The sequence below is a fragment of the Drosophila grimshawi genome, unplaced genomic scaffold (assembly GCF_018153295.1).
Source record: "Drosophila grimshawi isolate 15287-2541.00 unplaced genomic scaffold, ASM1815329v1 contig_1377, whole genome shotgun sequence".
Taxonomy (NCBI): domain Eukaryota; kingdom Metazoa; phylum Arthropoda; class Insecta; order Diptera; family Drosophilidae; genus Drosophila; species Drosophila grimshawi.
The window spans coordinates 19,480,316-19,495,274 of record NW_025062900.1 but is presented as its reverse complement, the minus strand read 5'-3'; the positions used below and the strand labels follow the sequence as shown (position 1 = coordinate 19,495,274).

The following is a 14,959-nucleotide window of genomic DNA, read 5'->3' as shown; positions in this document are numbered from 1 at the left end:
ATTAACCCCGAAAAAAAGCGTCCAAACAAAAGCGCAAACAATGCAAAGAACCCATTGCCTACTTCCCCGGCCCCCACTCCGCACCCCCCTCGGTCAGAAGTTAAAATATAAAATACCGCAAAAGAACAATGAAGCAATAAAAATTGCAGCGCATAATTTTCAGCTGCCTCCATTTGCTGTGCTTTGCCACATCCCATCGCAAACATGCCGCACAACTGCAGCATACGCAAAGTAAAACCCTTTTTCTTGTTGGTCTGGGCAGTGGGAAGGGGTGAGGGTTGTTGTTGGGAGGTGTTAAGATATTTTTTTTTTGGAAATTTCCGCGCGTATTTGTAATTAGTTTGCTTATTGTTTTTCGCATTTTTATGCGCTGAATCCATTGAAAATGCCCAAAAACTGTATAACGAACTTTGTGGGACAGAATGTAACAGAAAGAATCTCCGAAACTTATATATATATTCTTGATCAGTAATAAAATTCGATTTGATTAAGGTCATTTAAGTTCATTTCCTTTTATTGATAACTTCCCACAGTTGCCCAATATCGATAAGTATCGATTACTGATGGCATTAAAAGCCACAGATTCAATTTTATAACTAGTTGTTCCAGTTTTAGTTGGCTTTATATATACTTTCAACTACTTGAAAATCGTTTATTATATTTATCATTTATCATTCATAAGAGCTGATTTCAGGGTATCTCCTAGTCGATCAATATCGATTACAACATTCTTATGTTTTTGGGTGGAAGTTGTACAACTTTTAACTTATTCTTTCGCCTGCTGCTTTTTTATGGCCGATTGCTTAACGGTATTTACTTTTATGTTTATTACGTGTATTTTTTACCGGGACTAGACTTTTTTTTGGAGCAGTGCAACTATTTCTTAAGCGTGCTGTGTTGGTATTCATACAAGTTTGAATCCAGTTACTTTTTAAGCCATGTTGGCTATGAGCCTTCGAAAATAAAGTCATAATGTCAGCGATTAGTGTACAACCAAATATGATGGCACTTAAAGTATCCTTTGTGAGTTTCCTTTCTATGTACAATAATCATAAGTCACAAGTCACAACAATTGCAGCGTTTCGATCCGTTTGGCTTTGTGGTCCTGCAACAGTTGCTTTTGATCCTAGCTCAGGCAGAGAAAAAAGGTACGCTGTCATGCCGGAAATTTATATTTGGGATGAAAATGCAATGTGGAAATCTGTAGAAAAATCAACAGCAATTGTTGTGCACTTTGATGTTGGCCAGCAAGCAAGGCAAGTGGTTACAGCCACCAAGTGCTAAGTGGCTGCAATTAGAAGGCGAACCGAAAACTAAGGTGCCGACTGCTGCACTACCGCAGGTAGGGTACGGCATCCAGGTAGCTAGATAAAGACACACCGCTACATATAAATCTCTATTGATTTGAGTCTCGTATCGAATTGAAATTGAGCACGATCGAAGGCGAGGGCGAAGGCGGCAATAAATTTGATAGTATTCGACACTTTTATCACGAATTCTAATGTTTTTTTTTCTTCTCCATTGTCTATTTTTACAGATCGCAACGACAGATCACACAGAAGTTCACCAAAGAACCGACAAAAATAACAACAACAAAAACAGAGCTGCAACTAAAGTGAGTATATAATATAAAGATTTATATTTATATTTATATGTATGGATAGTTGTGTACATATGTTAAGAGTTAACGTCTGGGGCTTATGGGCAAGTGAAACGGCAAATCAATTCACTAATTGAATGCCAAGCAATTGAAATGCTTCTTTGATATTGTTATTGCCCCCCCTCGAAGCGCAGCCCCCCTTTGGGGTAAAACAATCTTAATAGAATCAAAGAGCGACGCAATATGAGTTTTAATTCAGCATAATTGTAACTGTCTATCTTTCTCTCTCTCACTTTAACTTTGTCTCCTTTTCTCTCTTTCTCTGTTGCCCAGTTGGCATCTATTTGCAAAACAATAAATGCGCCTTTTTTCCCCCTTGAAATCAATTAACAAAATGTCGCGAGTACTTTGACTCGATTAATAACCGCTTGCAAAAAAAAAAAACAATATATAAATAAATGAAATCTGTATAAGCAAGTAAGAGTCGAGAGCGCTCGACCAGCAGATGCTCTGCACTCAGCTGCTAAGTTCAGCAAGAGTTCATCAATATTTGGCTAACAAAATCAGAGTTTCTTATTCGAAATTGGTATAGTTGATCATTAATATGTCTGGGTATATTATATATCAAGGCGAAGACTAAATCTTTATAATTGTGAGTCTTGTTGCTATCGTTAATCGATTTATATCGATATATCGATCTTCTCAGAGAAAGATCTTAGAGACATGTCTAAATCGACGCGGCTGACCAAGAATTTGTATAATATACTCAATAAACCCTTTTTAACCGTTTGTGTTTCAGGGTATTAAAATGTGAGAATATTTTATTTGTATTTATTTATTTTGAATTTTTGGCTACAAAGGAGAACGCCCCTTGACTCCCCTTCTTAAAGACTTGGCGCGCCGAACAGCTTCAATTGTCTGCACTTGAGTTCAATTTTGGTTACTCTCTCTCTCTCCCTTTCTCTCTCTTACTCACTCACTCTCTCTTTCTCTCTCAATCTGCCTCGTGTGTATTCGGTCAGCAACCGAAACAGAGATTCACAAATAGCAGCAACAACCATGAAAGAAATGAACCAATGATTCTTCTTTTGGGGGTAAAACAATTGGCATATTTTTAGAAAACCAAACAATTGCTCGTTACTACAAAATTAATAAAGCTGAAATTAGATGAGAAATGAACTTTATCCACAATTATTTATGTACTTTAAGTGACTTACAGAATACATGCAGGGATTGAAAGTGTTTTGTTTTTTGAGGGTGAAAAAAGCATGCTCTCAAAAATTAGGTGTTGAAAATTGAATATCTTTTTTTTTATATCTTTTTTGACTGCTTAGTCAAATATTATTTGTTTATTTATTTAGTAATTATTTTCCTTATAAGATAGTAAATAGATAAACAAATATAATAAATTAATGTTTATTATTTTTATTTAAAATTTGAAGAGACCAATAAATTATATATTTATAAATGTAAAGCAATAATTAAATTAATATTTAAAAATACAAATTTTAAAAATACTTGAAAAATATATAATCAAAAATTAATTGATTTAAAATGAAAGCAACAATATGTAAAAAATGAAATATAAAAGAAGTAATTAATTAGATGAATATGGAAATTATTATATATAATATATAAATATAGTATAGAAATATTATAAAAATAATACAATTACAATAAACGACACTTAAATAAATAAATATATATATTAACCCAGTTTCATAGGAATAATATTATAAAATATGAGTGGAGTTTAAACTTGAAGATCTATAGAAACTAAACAGAATTCAGTTCAATTCTCCTTTCAATCGGTTTTTAGTTGAACCTTTCAATAGGTGATCAATGCCACAAATATTGAGGAATAAAAAACTAATCTGTCCTATAAAAAAAGCTGAGTATTCTCTGACTAGCTGACCCTACCGGTAGTTCATAGCTGGCACCCCACATTTTTCTTGTTTTTTTTTTTGTTTGCAGTTGGACAATGTAAATGAAAATTGCAGCGGGCTTAATTACTTTTAATAAAGACGTCCGTGCGTGGAAATTTTCCACTTCATTAGCAAAATATGGTTTTGCATAATGGCTCATTATGAGCCCAGATGCATTCGGATTGTATACAGTAGACAGTAGTAGAGTGGGTGAGTGGGTGGTTGTGGTTGTGGCTGTGGGAGGGTGGTTGCCTTAATACACACAAATTGAAAATTGATGAACCTATCCGGTATGAGAAATAGACGACGAGATCGCCACTCGAATATCAATCAAATGGGAGATCGAACGATCGTTTTGTGATCGTGATCAATAGGAAATTACTAATAATAATGATGATTTTAATTGAATATTGCGCACTTCATTCCCAATGCATTTGAATATCAATTTGAATTTCAATTCGAGCATATCAAAGATGGGCAATGAGTGCAACACTGAATTATCCATTATAAACTTCAAATCGACCATAAACACTTGGAGCTTGGAGCACTCATACATGGATACAATGATTCTCCATTAGACGATCGATGCGTAGATGAGCTGCCTGACTGACTGACTGACGTTTTATTTGGATACACTGTGGATAATGCTTGGTGTTGCCACATAACCCCCAAAAAAAAAAGATTCGCAGCGTACTTGCGTTGTGGCTACCACAGCCCCTGCCCCTTCTCATCCAGCTCCAGCTCCATCTTCGTTCGCGTTCCGTTGGCCCCCGCGACCAATTCATGCATGAAAGCAATTTTTAATTTATTTTGGTTGAGCGCTTTATTTTCCTAAAATTATGACATAATCACAAACGCCAGAAGCAGCAGCAGCAGCAGCAGCAGCAGCAGCAGCAGCAGCAGCAGCAGCAGCAACAACAGCAGCAACAGCAACAACAACAAAAGAGTCACCTAATAATGTCATGTGAAATTTATCGTACCCCAAACGAGTACCAGGGGCGTGGTTGCATAGAGAGAGAAGGGATGGGGGAGGGGGTAGGGGGGCGGAGTGCGGGCACAGGCGAAGTGGAAACATAGACGCTGCTGCTGCTGCTGCTGCTGCTGCTGTCACTCTGTCTGTTTATGGGTAAATATATATTTGGATGCGACGAACACCTTCCGCTTCACAAATCAGCGCATGTGTTGGCATATTGTCAGCTCTCACATATGAAGAAGCCAAAAAGGGAGGGGGCGGGGGTTGCAGGGGTGTGTGTGTGTGTGTGTGTGTGTGTGGGGGGGCAGAATGGAACCTTGGCTGACCAGTTGTCAGTCAGGTTAATGTTAATTTTATAATTAACCTACTGCCGAGCAACAAAATTGACACACACCAAAAAAAAAAAACAAAAAAAAAAAACAACTTCAAAACATTCAAGCCAAGTGCTTGAATATCGATTGAGTGTTATATAAAATCCATTTAAATTCACGCTGTGAGAGCTAAAAAAAAACAAAAATAAAATCAAAACAAAACAATGTTTAAATGTTAAATCAGTTTGATTAAGATGAAATAAAAATGCATAGAAGAAGAGGGCAACTTATATATAAAGGGTAGATAAATATGATTTAAGTTTTAATAACTTTTATTTTGATACTCCTGAAGTAAGTTACAAACGAGCATAGCTGGAATAAAGCTACTCTTTTCCATTTCTTTTATGGCCATCGTTTTCCAGATGTCTAGACTCTTTAAATAAAATTATTTTTTATATATACACTCCGTGAAATGCAATTAAAGCCACATGCGATTTATTTTAAAATTGCAAATTTGATTAACATATTTTTTTGTTGAATTTTATGGCAAAAATGAACGGAAAACTTTTGATGCTCGTTTTATGTATTTTTTTTTATGTGAAGTTAAGGTAACCAATTAAAGGCTTTGCGGAACATATTTAAAACAAAGCTTTGGAAATAATAAATTTGTTTTTAGCATCGAATCATTCAATTTTGTAAACGCAAAAAGTTGAATTTGGGATAATACTCAACTAAAGCCTGTGAGATACTTTTGAAATCAGCCTAACGATAAATATTCTACGGCTGCACTTATGTTAAAAAAAAAAGCTAAACAATTTTGAAGTTATATTTCAGCCAACACTGAAAAATTGTTGACAATTCTGAAAAATAGACAAGAAAGTGGAATAGTTTACAAAGTAGTAAAGCTGATCTGCTGGCCAAAAGACTTCAACAACACAGACACAAACACACACACACACAAAAAAGAGACACGGATACAAAATGGCTGAGATACAATCAAAATAATTAGACGAGATACCGTAGGCGAAGTATGTAGATGGATCAAGTATGTAAACACGATCGTTAAAAGAAGCATTGAAAAAACGAAACAATACAGCAAAAAAATAATAAAATAATAAAAAGCAGCACAACACAATCAACACACACAAACACACACACACCCCGAGTATAAATGTACATGTGTGTGTGTGTGTGTGTGCGTTTATAATGACAGGCAAATAGAAATAGGAAAGAAAACAAGTTAACCAATGAAATAAACGCAAATTTAATGACAAAATGCCAAGCGCCATTAACTTGGCCAATACGCGTAGCCATCTTTGCTGGCTTTGCTGCTCTGGGCCAAATGAGCACATTACAAGCCCACAACTGAGCGATCCAGCGTCGATCAGACAAAAGGGCAGAAACGAAAACTACAAAAATGAGAAATAAGCATTAAAAAAAAAAACCGAATCGAACAATGTATTAAATATTTAATCATGCAGCAAGAGAGAGACAGAGAGAGACAGAGAGAGAGAGAGAGAGGGTGCGAGAGAGAGAGAACAAACGGCAAAAGAGATGGAGATAGAGATGGAGTGCTTAGCTCAGCTTGAAGGCAATGACACTTACAGCTCTACAACTAGAAGGCACAGAGCATGACTAGCAGATACCCTGTTAAATAATCGACTTGCTGATAGTTGTTAAATCAATAAGAATTTATATTATTTATTACTGATGCTGATCAAGAAGAAGACTGTTACAATCCTCTTCTGCACAACTCCAGTATACCCTTTTAGTCATAGTGAATTTCTATATATATTTATTATACATAACTTTAAATATTTGCTGTGTATTGTGATCATTTCACTTTGATTTGTCTTTTATTGTTTTTTTCCAATATTATTACAACTGGACAACAACAGCTCTTGGTCCAAAGGGAAAAATGCGGCTTAAGCAACAAATTAAGTAGCTAGTGGTAAGAGACAGATACATAGATATATAAAAATATACAGATTTATATAGGTAGTTACAGACACACAGACAGACACACATAGACGCTTTCTCTCTTGGCGTTAATTGTATTCGAATAATGATGCAGCTACATATGTATCTAACAGATACTTTTGGGTCTTTGGCTATTTCGAATTTATGGTCAGTTTATGTAAATTTTAATTCCATCCCGCTGTTGTTGTTGCTGCTGTTTTTTTTCTTATAATATTTTTATTTTTATTTTTTTTGTATTTGTTATTTTAGTTTAGTGATTTGTGTCCACATTTTTACCATTTCTCAATATTACTAAAAAAAAAAGAAGAAGATATAAAATGCTGTTGTTCTCAGTTCATTGACACTTATCAAAAGCACTGAGCGACAAACCAAAAATGTATCCGTATCTGTGTATCTGTAAATGTATCTGCTGCTGTAGTTATGCGCTTGTATTTTGGTCAAAGAAAGTTGGAAACTCTTTGTTTTTTTTTGTTTATCTGGTTGATGTTTTGCGGCATTTGCATACAGTTTTTTTTTGTTTTTTTTTCTTGGCCACAATTCGGCGAGCATGCGAAACGTTTTTGGCTGCGGCAGATAATTGTGCGCCCATTAGATACGTATCAGCCATTAAGTGCGTCATTTGGTTTAACTAGGAAATTAATTAGCACAGGTTAGCAACGAGGCCTGTCTGCCTATGTCTGCCTGCCCAAGCATGTGGGTGCTCATAAAACCTCAACTCAACTCGAACTCAACGATTGCACAATAAAACCAGAGCTGCTGCTCGCACAGCGTGTAGCTAAAGATTCGCAGCTGCAGATACATCTTCTCACACACACACACACATGCATACACACACATGCACACACACCCATATGTGTGTAATGAGTTTTGAAGAGTTTACCCATATCCACCTGCCGGTTGGTTTTTAGTCTAGTTTTCGATTTTTTAGCTCGTTTTTCTTTTTTGTTTTTTGTTGTTGTTCGTTAATTATTTCTTTTTATTTACTTTTTTTGTTTCACTTTTATTGCTGGGCCTGTGAAAATGTGTCGAGTTTGGTCGCAGTATCTCCGCCTCGGTATCTGGTCTATTTGCGCATTTCATTTCGTACTTTGATGCTCGACGCTTTGAAATTTGAAATTACTCAATTAGTTTAATTAGCAACTTGGGCGATTCGACTTGATTTGCGGTCATTTTGGCTATGACTACCACAAACTACGACAAGCGAAATGGATCGTGTAGACAGCTTGGTAACTTAGCTCAAATATAAGATACGGGTTGACAGTCGCCTCAAAGCGGGTATTTTGAAGCATCGAGGAACCTTTAAAATATATCCAGTTTTGATCGGCATCAAGAGTCGAGTCTATTTATTTGTCTACTCATCTTTCTCAGCAACTATACGAGCAGCTGATAATAATAACAATATATCTAGACAGTAACTGAACTAATTTCATTAAGCACATAAAAGAAACACAGATTGACAGCTGGGCTTAGGGTAACTTCTAGTCGAGCACTGGCGACTAACGCATTCCTCTTTTTTTGACTTGAAATTTAGACTCAATAGTTGACAGACAAGTTTTCAATACGCATTTGTTATTAACTTTAAGCTTAATATTTGGGCAAATAGATTTTAATATTAACTCATTCTCAAGGAATTCATAAAATTTGCTTTTTTCTTTACTCAAGATTATGCTGACATTTCCAGACATTTTTAAACCATAAAATAAAGGCATTGAACAATAAACAATTTACGCAACAATGTTCATATTTTAATTTATTTGAGGAAATTGATTTTAAGACAAACTCACTCTAAAGTAAACTATATTAAATATTTATTTAAATTACAAAAATAGTTGAGCAAATAATAAACAATACTTTTACTTATCTTCACAAGATTATACTTATTTTAAGACAAACTCACTGTAAAGAAATTCATAAAGTAAACATTATTTAATATTTATATAAATTACAAAAATAGTTGAGCAAATAAACAACAAGAATTATATTTATATACTCAAGTTTATACTTATTTTATGTAATCTATTTTGGGGTAAAAAATTTCAAATTAAACTCTCTCCCAATTCTATGCTTTTGCGATGTAATTTAAGTATGGACTCCTTAAGATTTCAATCAGAGAGAACCAAAGATATAAATATATATATATATATATATATATATATATATATGTTGGCACCTACATATATGTATCCCATATCGGTAGCATTGACAGATAAGTGAGTACGTCAAAGTCAAAGACATTTGGGGGCGATTGTCATTTATCAAAATCATTAATGCAATTACGCGACCCCGTAAGACTATCGCTGCTCCCTGTCTGTCCTGTCTGTTCTGCCTGTTCTGTCTGTTCTGTCTGTCTGTCTGCCTTGGCTGGCTAATTATTTTGAATTATTCAATTTCATGTCTCAATTTAAATGCTCAGTGGCAATTAGGCAAAAGACGATTCTGGTTGCGCTGCTCCTCTTATTGTTTCTGTTGCTGCTGCTGCTGCTGCTGTTTCTGTTATCTATCTGCCTGTGTCCAGTCATTTTAGTTTTTTCTGCTGCCACTGCTGAGTGCCACTTTGATGCGTGCGACGTGAGTGTGTGGGTGGTGGTGGTGGTGGGGTGGTTTTTGGGTTTGGTGGGGGGTAGAGAGGTAGGCGGAGCTGATTGCTCTACAAATGCAAATTAGAAATGTGTGTGGGACTAAAATGAAAACCATTTAAATAATTGAAAATCGAATAAATCGCGAACTGCGCAAACCGAAAGCAAAACTAACTGATGGAGGAGGGGCGGTGGGTGTGGTGTGTAGGTGGGAGTGGGCGTGGTTGTACTCGTATATGGTCGGGTACAGGTGATGGCAACGCTTCCTAACTGACGGCCTACAAATGCAATCATAGCTTAAACAGATATAGATGTATATATATACCTAAAAGTATCTATACAAAAGACTGATATATAGTTTTGCATATGTGAAAAGTATTGTGTGGTTTACTGATGTACAAAATCTAATTAATTATTTAATTAAAAGTCTATTTTATTGACATTCTAATTTAGGTTTTTCGAATATTTTGTGTGCCTAGCAACTGTGTGTGTATCTACTATATATATATATATATATATATATATATATATATATATATCTATTCTTTATTAAACTGTTTACAATTTATGCGTGCGTTGCGTTTGCGACCTTTGCGGCGTATGCGCAATTTTAATTGGTTTTTAACCAAATTGCTTGCATTTTGCCAAAACACCCTTCATCCAATTGCACATGTGTGTGTGTGTGTGTGTGTCTGTCTGTGTGTGTGTGTGATGACTTTCTTAAATTTGCATATTCTAAATGACTTATTTTGACATGCCCTAATCAATTTAATTTGTCAAATTTATTAAAATATTTATGCGAATAGCAATAAATACAAAACAACAGCTGTCTGAGGCCAGCCAGAAAATTACCTGCACTGGCAGAAAACAAGTCCAGCTGCTCACATCTAAATATTACTATTAATTTAAAAAAATGCCGATCGATTGTTCCTCTGAGAACTATAAACTATTGTAAATCAATGTTAATTTTGATTTTTTGAAGAAACAACTCGAAATAGAGCAATTTGACGCGAAAATGTTGATGGTATCACTTGCAATTGCTCTGTAAAACCTTAACTTGTTTTTTAAAGTTTTAAAGTTAATGAAATTATAAGCTAGGATTTGTGATCATAACCTAGATTCAAACAAAAGCTATAGAAAAAAGCTCGGTGCATTTATTTTATTTATATTTATTTATTTATTTAATGTCAACTAAAGTCAGTCGACACAATAAATACAAAAAGTAACAAATTGAAATAAATAAATCTTAAAATTATAAATAAATATGAAAAAATGAGAAATATTTATAAGATTACTGGGGATATATGCATATAACTCCTATCTTTGAATGTACATACTAAAATAGATTAAAGATTTAACAGAATTAGAATATTCTCACTGCAAGTGTATAATAAATGGTCTACCCTTAATAATGCTTAACGATTGCAAGTACATAAACAAAAAACACAAACGAGAGATATTTAGATAAAAATTATTGTTCGATTGCGTTGATGCCGCAATAATCATAATCGTTGTCATAAAGAACGCCTCCTCCCCACCCAATTTGATCAGAGAAGTGCTACGAGTGCGAGTATTTAAGTAGTTGATACGTGGGAGGAGCAAGGGGCGAAAAGGGGGCGTGAAGGGGAGCCTTGCTTTTAGGGTCGTTGCTTCGTTTAACAAGGCGCCGTATCAATTTACCAAAATAGTTGGCATAAACGTTGTTATCCTTATGAGTGTGTGTGTGTTTGCTTCCTGCTTGTCTAACAACAACTTGGGTTTTACTTGTCTCTAGCTCCTTGGCACGCATATCGTGTACTTATATAATATATGTATATATATATATATATATATATATATATATATGTACACATTTATATATATATTCATGTGTATATGATATGATGATTGGATATGAAGCGTTTTGTGTTGTGTTGTTTTGTAATTCGTTTTTTATTTACTATTATCATTTACATTTATTTGTTATTATGCTATGAAACCCTCTCGTCCATTTCTCACATATCACACTCTATCTGGGTTGGTGTGTGTCAGTTCGCTTGGCCTTCTTTATTTGAATGGTTTTTCGGTTGTTGTTTCACGCAATACAAAACATTTTTGATATGTTTTGTTTTTAGACAGGCGAATTGAGATTGCGCGCTTTGACTTCCAATTTTAGTTGCACATTTTCTGCCAACGTGAGAGAAATGCAATTGCGTTGTCCACACACACATATAGATATACACATCCTGTCAGCATATATATGTATATATATATGTTTATATATTTTTTTTCGTTTTCATTTACATATTTTCCTCTGGTTACCAACCAGCTTTTTTTGGGGTCGGTTTTTTGTTATTGTTGTTTCGAATTTATGCGATACGACGCGAATGTTTGTTCAATAAACGAAATAATTGTCGGCAAGTGTGTTATGATGAAATTGTTTTGGGTTACTTCATAAATTAGCGCACAAAAACAGAATAACACACACAACCCTCGATACATATATATATATATATATATAGAGTTACTTGGGTTGGGCTGGAAGATGGTGGATGGGTGGGTTTACCACCCTTAAATAAGTTTGAAATTGGCTTTTTACTACTAATAACTAGCTGACTAGCATTGATTTCTCTTCGTCTCTCTCTCTCTCTCTCTCTCTGTATGCTTCCCATTCGTAAACGATTTACTGATTTTCATTCTTTTTTAATGAATTTCAATTATTTTACTCTACACCCAAGCTGATCTGATCGCTAGTGCAGGCACATACATAAATCTAGACTCAAATATATGTGCTGAACATAATCGAATTTAAAGCGGAATATCATTAATCAAGTGGCGCGGCAAGCGAGTAAGCTAAACACACACAGACACACACACATGAATAGAGTAAAGGAAAAACCCTCTGAAAATCAAGGGAATTCCATCAGCCACTTTCCAAGTGGAATGAAAAATGAGCATGTCGCAAATGCAGGCGCCAATTGCAATCGAAAAGTAAATGCATTTTTATTTATTTTCTTCTTTTTTGTTTTTTTGTTTTTGTTTTTGTTTTTGGAGGCACCTGTGATTATTTTGATACGTGGGGCGTTACGCTTTGCGGAAGATCATAATCGTGAAGGCAGATGAATGGGTTTATAAACATATTTGGAAGGCAGCACATCGATCAGTGGGGAAGTATTTACGAGTACATCTGCAGTACCTTTAGGGTAGGGTCAAACAAAACAACGCTAGCCAGCTTTTAATGATCTTGTACAATTATTTTGGCTTGTAACTTCAAAACTGGAAACTCGAAAACTTCCAAAAAGATCGACTGTTCAGCATTGTTCGCTGCTTGTAAACGGTTAAATTAAATTGATTTGCGTCTAATGCCCCCGACAAGTGGCCCGCTCGGTGCGCTCGCTCGTAATTAATGATTCCATTAGACACCACACGGAGGGGCACAACTGAAACAACTGAACAACAGCAAAAACTAAACAACTGGGCAACTGAACAACTGAGCAACTGAGCAACTGGGCAACCAGCGAGCCGCCAGCGTCGTCTCGGTGCTTAAGTATGAATAATTGGTAATAGTATTTAATGATTGGGGCTGCTGCTGCTAAGGCTGCTGCTGCTGAGGGCCCACCTGCCTCTAGACGGTGGCAATTGAACCCAAAAATGAGCCAACGACTCATGTGTTTCTATCTGTTTCTTTTTATGGCCCCAACCCATTGAAAAAAAAACCAAACACAGGGTCTACTAAAGTTTTTATTTATTTATTTAATGTGCTCTAAAAACCTGTACGCAAAATAGTTTTTAAAAAGTACAAATTTTAAATTAATTTGAAGTTCAAAACAAAAGTTACAAGTTAAATTGACTAAATACATTTTGAATTAATTGTAAATTTAAAACAAAAATTACAAGTTATGAAATGATATAAAATAATAAAAGTGAACAAAAGTTGTTTAATAATAAATATCTTTTGAATTAAATTTAAAATGAAAACTAAAGCTATAATTTAGAGAGCGTGATAGAGAGAGAAAGAGAGAGAGAGAGAGAGAGAGAGAAAGAGAGATGGAAGAACTAGAGACCATATTCGTGAAGATCTTAAGTTTTTGGTTAGAAAAATATTATTAATTGCAAATGAATATCTTAGTCTAAGGAACTTAAGACATTCCATTGTGGAAAGTAAATATGCAAATCAGTCCAACTTTCTCAGAGAGAGAGAGAGAGAGAGAGAGAGCGAGAGATTGAGAGAAAGATAAGAGCTAGGGACTTTAAATTTTAAATATAATTTCTAGTAAACTTTAAGCTTATCAAGTTTATATTACTTTATCGACAACTATCTTTATTTCCAAAATATCAATATATATTTCTAATATATTTTTTATTGTTCTATATTTGATTACAGATAAAGACAGAGAGAGAGAGAGAGAAAGGGAGAGAGAGGAGCTGGCCCACCAGAACAGCTTTAGTAAACGTGTTCCGTCCATGGTTGAGTCCGCAAGCGTTCGGTGAAAATGGACAAAGGCCGTCCGAGGTTGCCACAACTTTCGCTCAATTAGCACAGGGAGCAGGAGCAGGAGCAGCAGCAGCAGGAGCAGGAGCCGGAACAGAAGCCGCAGCCGGAGCCAGAGCACAAAGAAAGCCGAGAAATTTGGCTACGAAACGGCTAACTGTAAATATTTGCGAATCTGCAGACAAAGGCAACACAAAGCAAGCCCAAACATAAAGGAAATAAGGAATTAGCAACAAAAGGCAGCAGCGTGGATCGAGGAGACCATTAGGATAAAGCACACACACACCCACACACACTCACACCTACACACACACCATAGAGATTGAAGAAGTGAGGAAGCAGTAGCAGAAGCAGACACGAAGTCAAGGACACGGCACAAGTTCCTATAAATGACCGAGTCCACTCAGCTGCAAACGGCGGAGAACAACAACGCGGGCGTGGTCAAAATGGAGCCACCTCCATTGGCGACCTCCACCAGCACCCAGCACTCAACGTCACAGCACACAACAGCACACTCGCACAGCACACAGCAGCACTCACAGCACTCGCTGGCGGCAACAGCAGCTGGCGGCGCCGGTACGGCGCTATCGCCAGCGACGCCACCGTTGCTGCCACCGCTGGGTCACAATTCGCAGCAGCATTATGCGCTTAAGTGGAACGATTTTCAAACATCCATACTCAGCTCGTTTCGGCATCTGCGCGACGAGGAGGACTTTGTCGATGTGACGCTCGCCTGCGACGAGCGCTCCTTTACCGCCCACAAGGTCGTCCTCAGCGCCTGCAGTCCCTACTTTCGCAAGCTGCTCAAGGCCAATCCCTGCGAGCATCCCATTGTCATCTTGCGCGACGTTCGCAGCGACGATGTCGAGAACCTGCTAAGGTAACCACAATCAATCACATATCTATTAAATTTCATTTTATCCAATTATTCTTCAGTTGAGTTTACGATAATTAAATAATTCAAGCAGTGTTTTCCCTATTTTCAATTGGTTGATCAATGTTACCAATATAAATCGTACATACAAAAAAGAATTTCTTAATATTAGCATATTTATATATGAGAGAATATATTTAAAACTATAAAATTGTTTATCAAAAATATGCTAATATTAAGAAATTCTTT

At 35.9% G+C, this 14,959-nt stretch overlaps 1 protein-coding gene across 1 annotated transcript in view; it reads left to right on the top strand.

Annotated features, from left to right (window-relative positions):
- The window catches only part of LOC6566761 (protein abrupt), a 62,666-nt gene that overhangs the window by 16,500 nt on the left and 31,207 nt on the right, over window positions 1-14,959 (top strand). Inside the window, exons 3-4 of the mRNA XM_032739387.2 lie at window positions 1,538-1,615; window positions 13,729-14,716. Coding sequence (XP_032595278.1) covers window positions 14,226-14,716 — 491 coding nt within the window. The 5' untranslated portion in view covers window positions 1,538-1,615; window positions 13,729-14,225. The remainder of the gene's footprint in view (window positions 1-1,537; window positions 1,616-13,728; window positions 14,717-14,959) is intronic.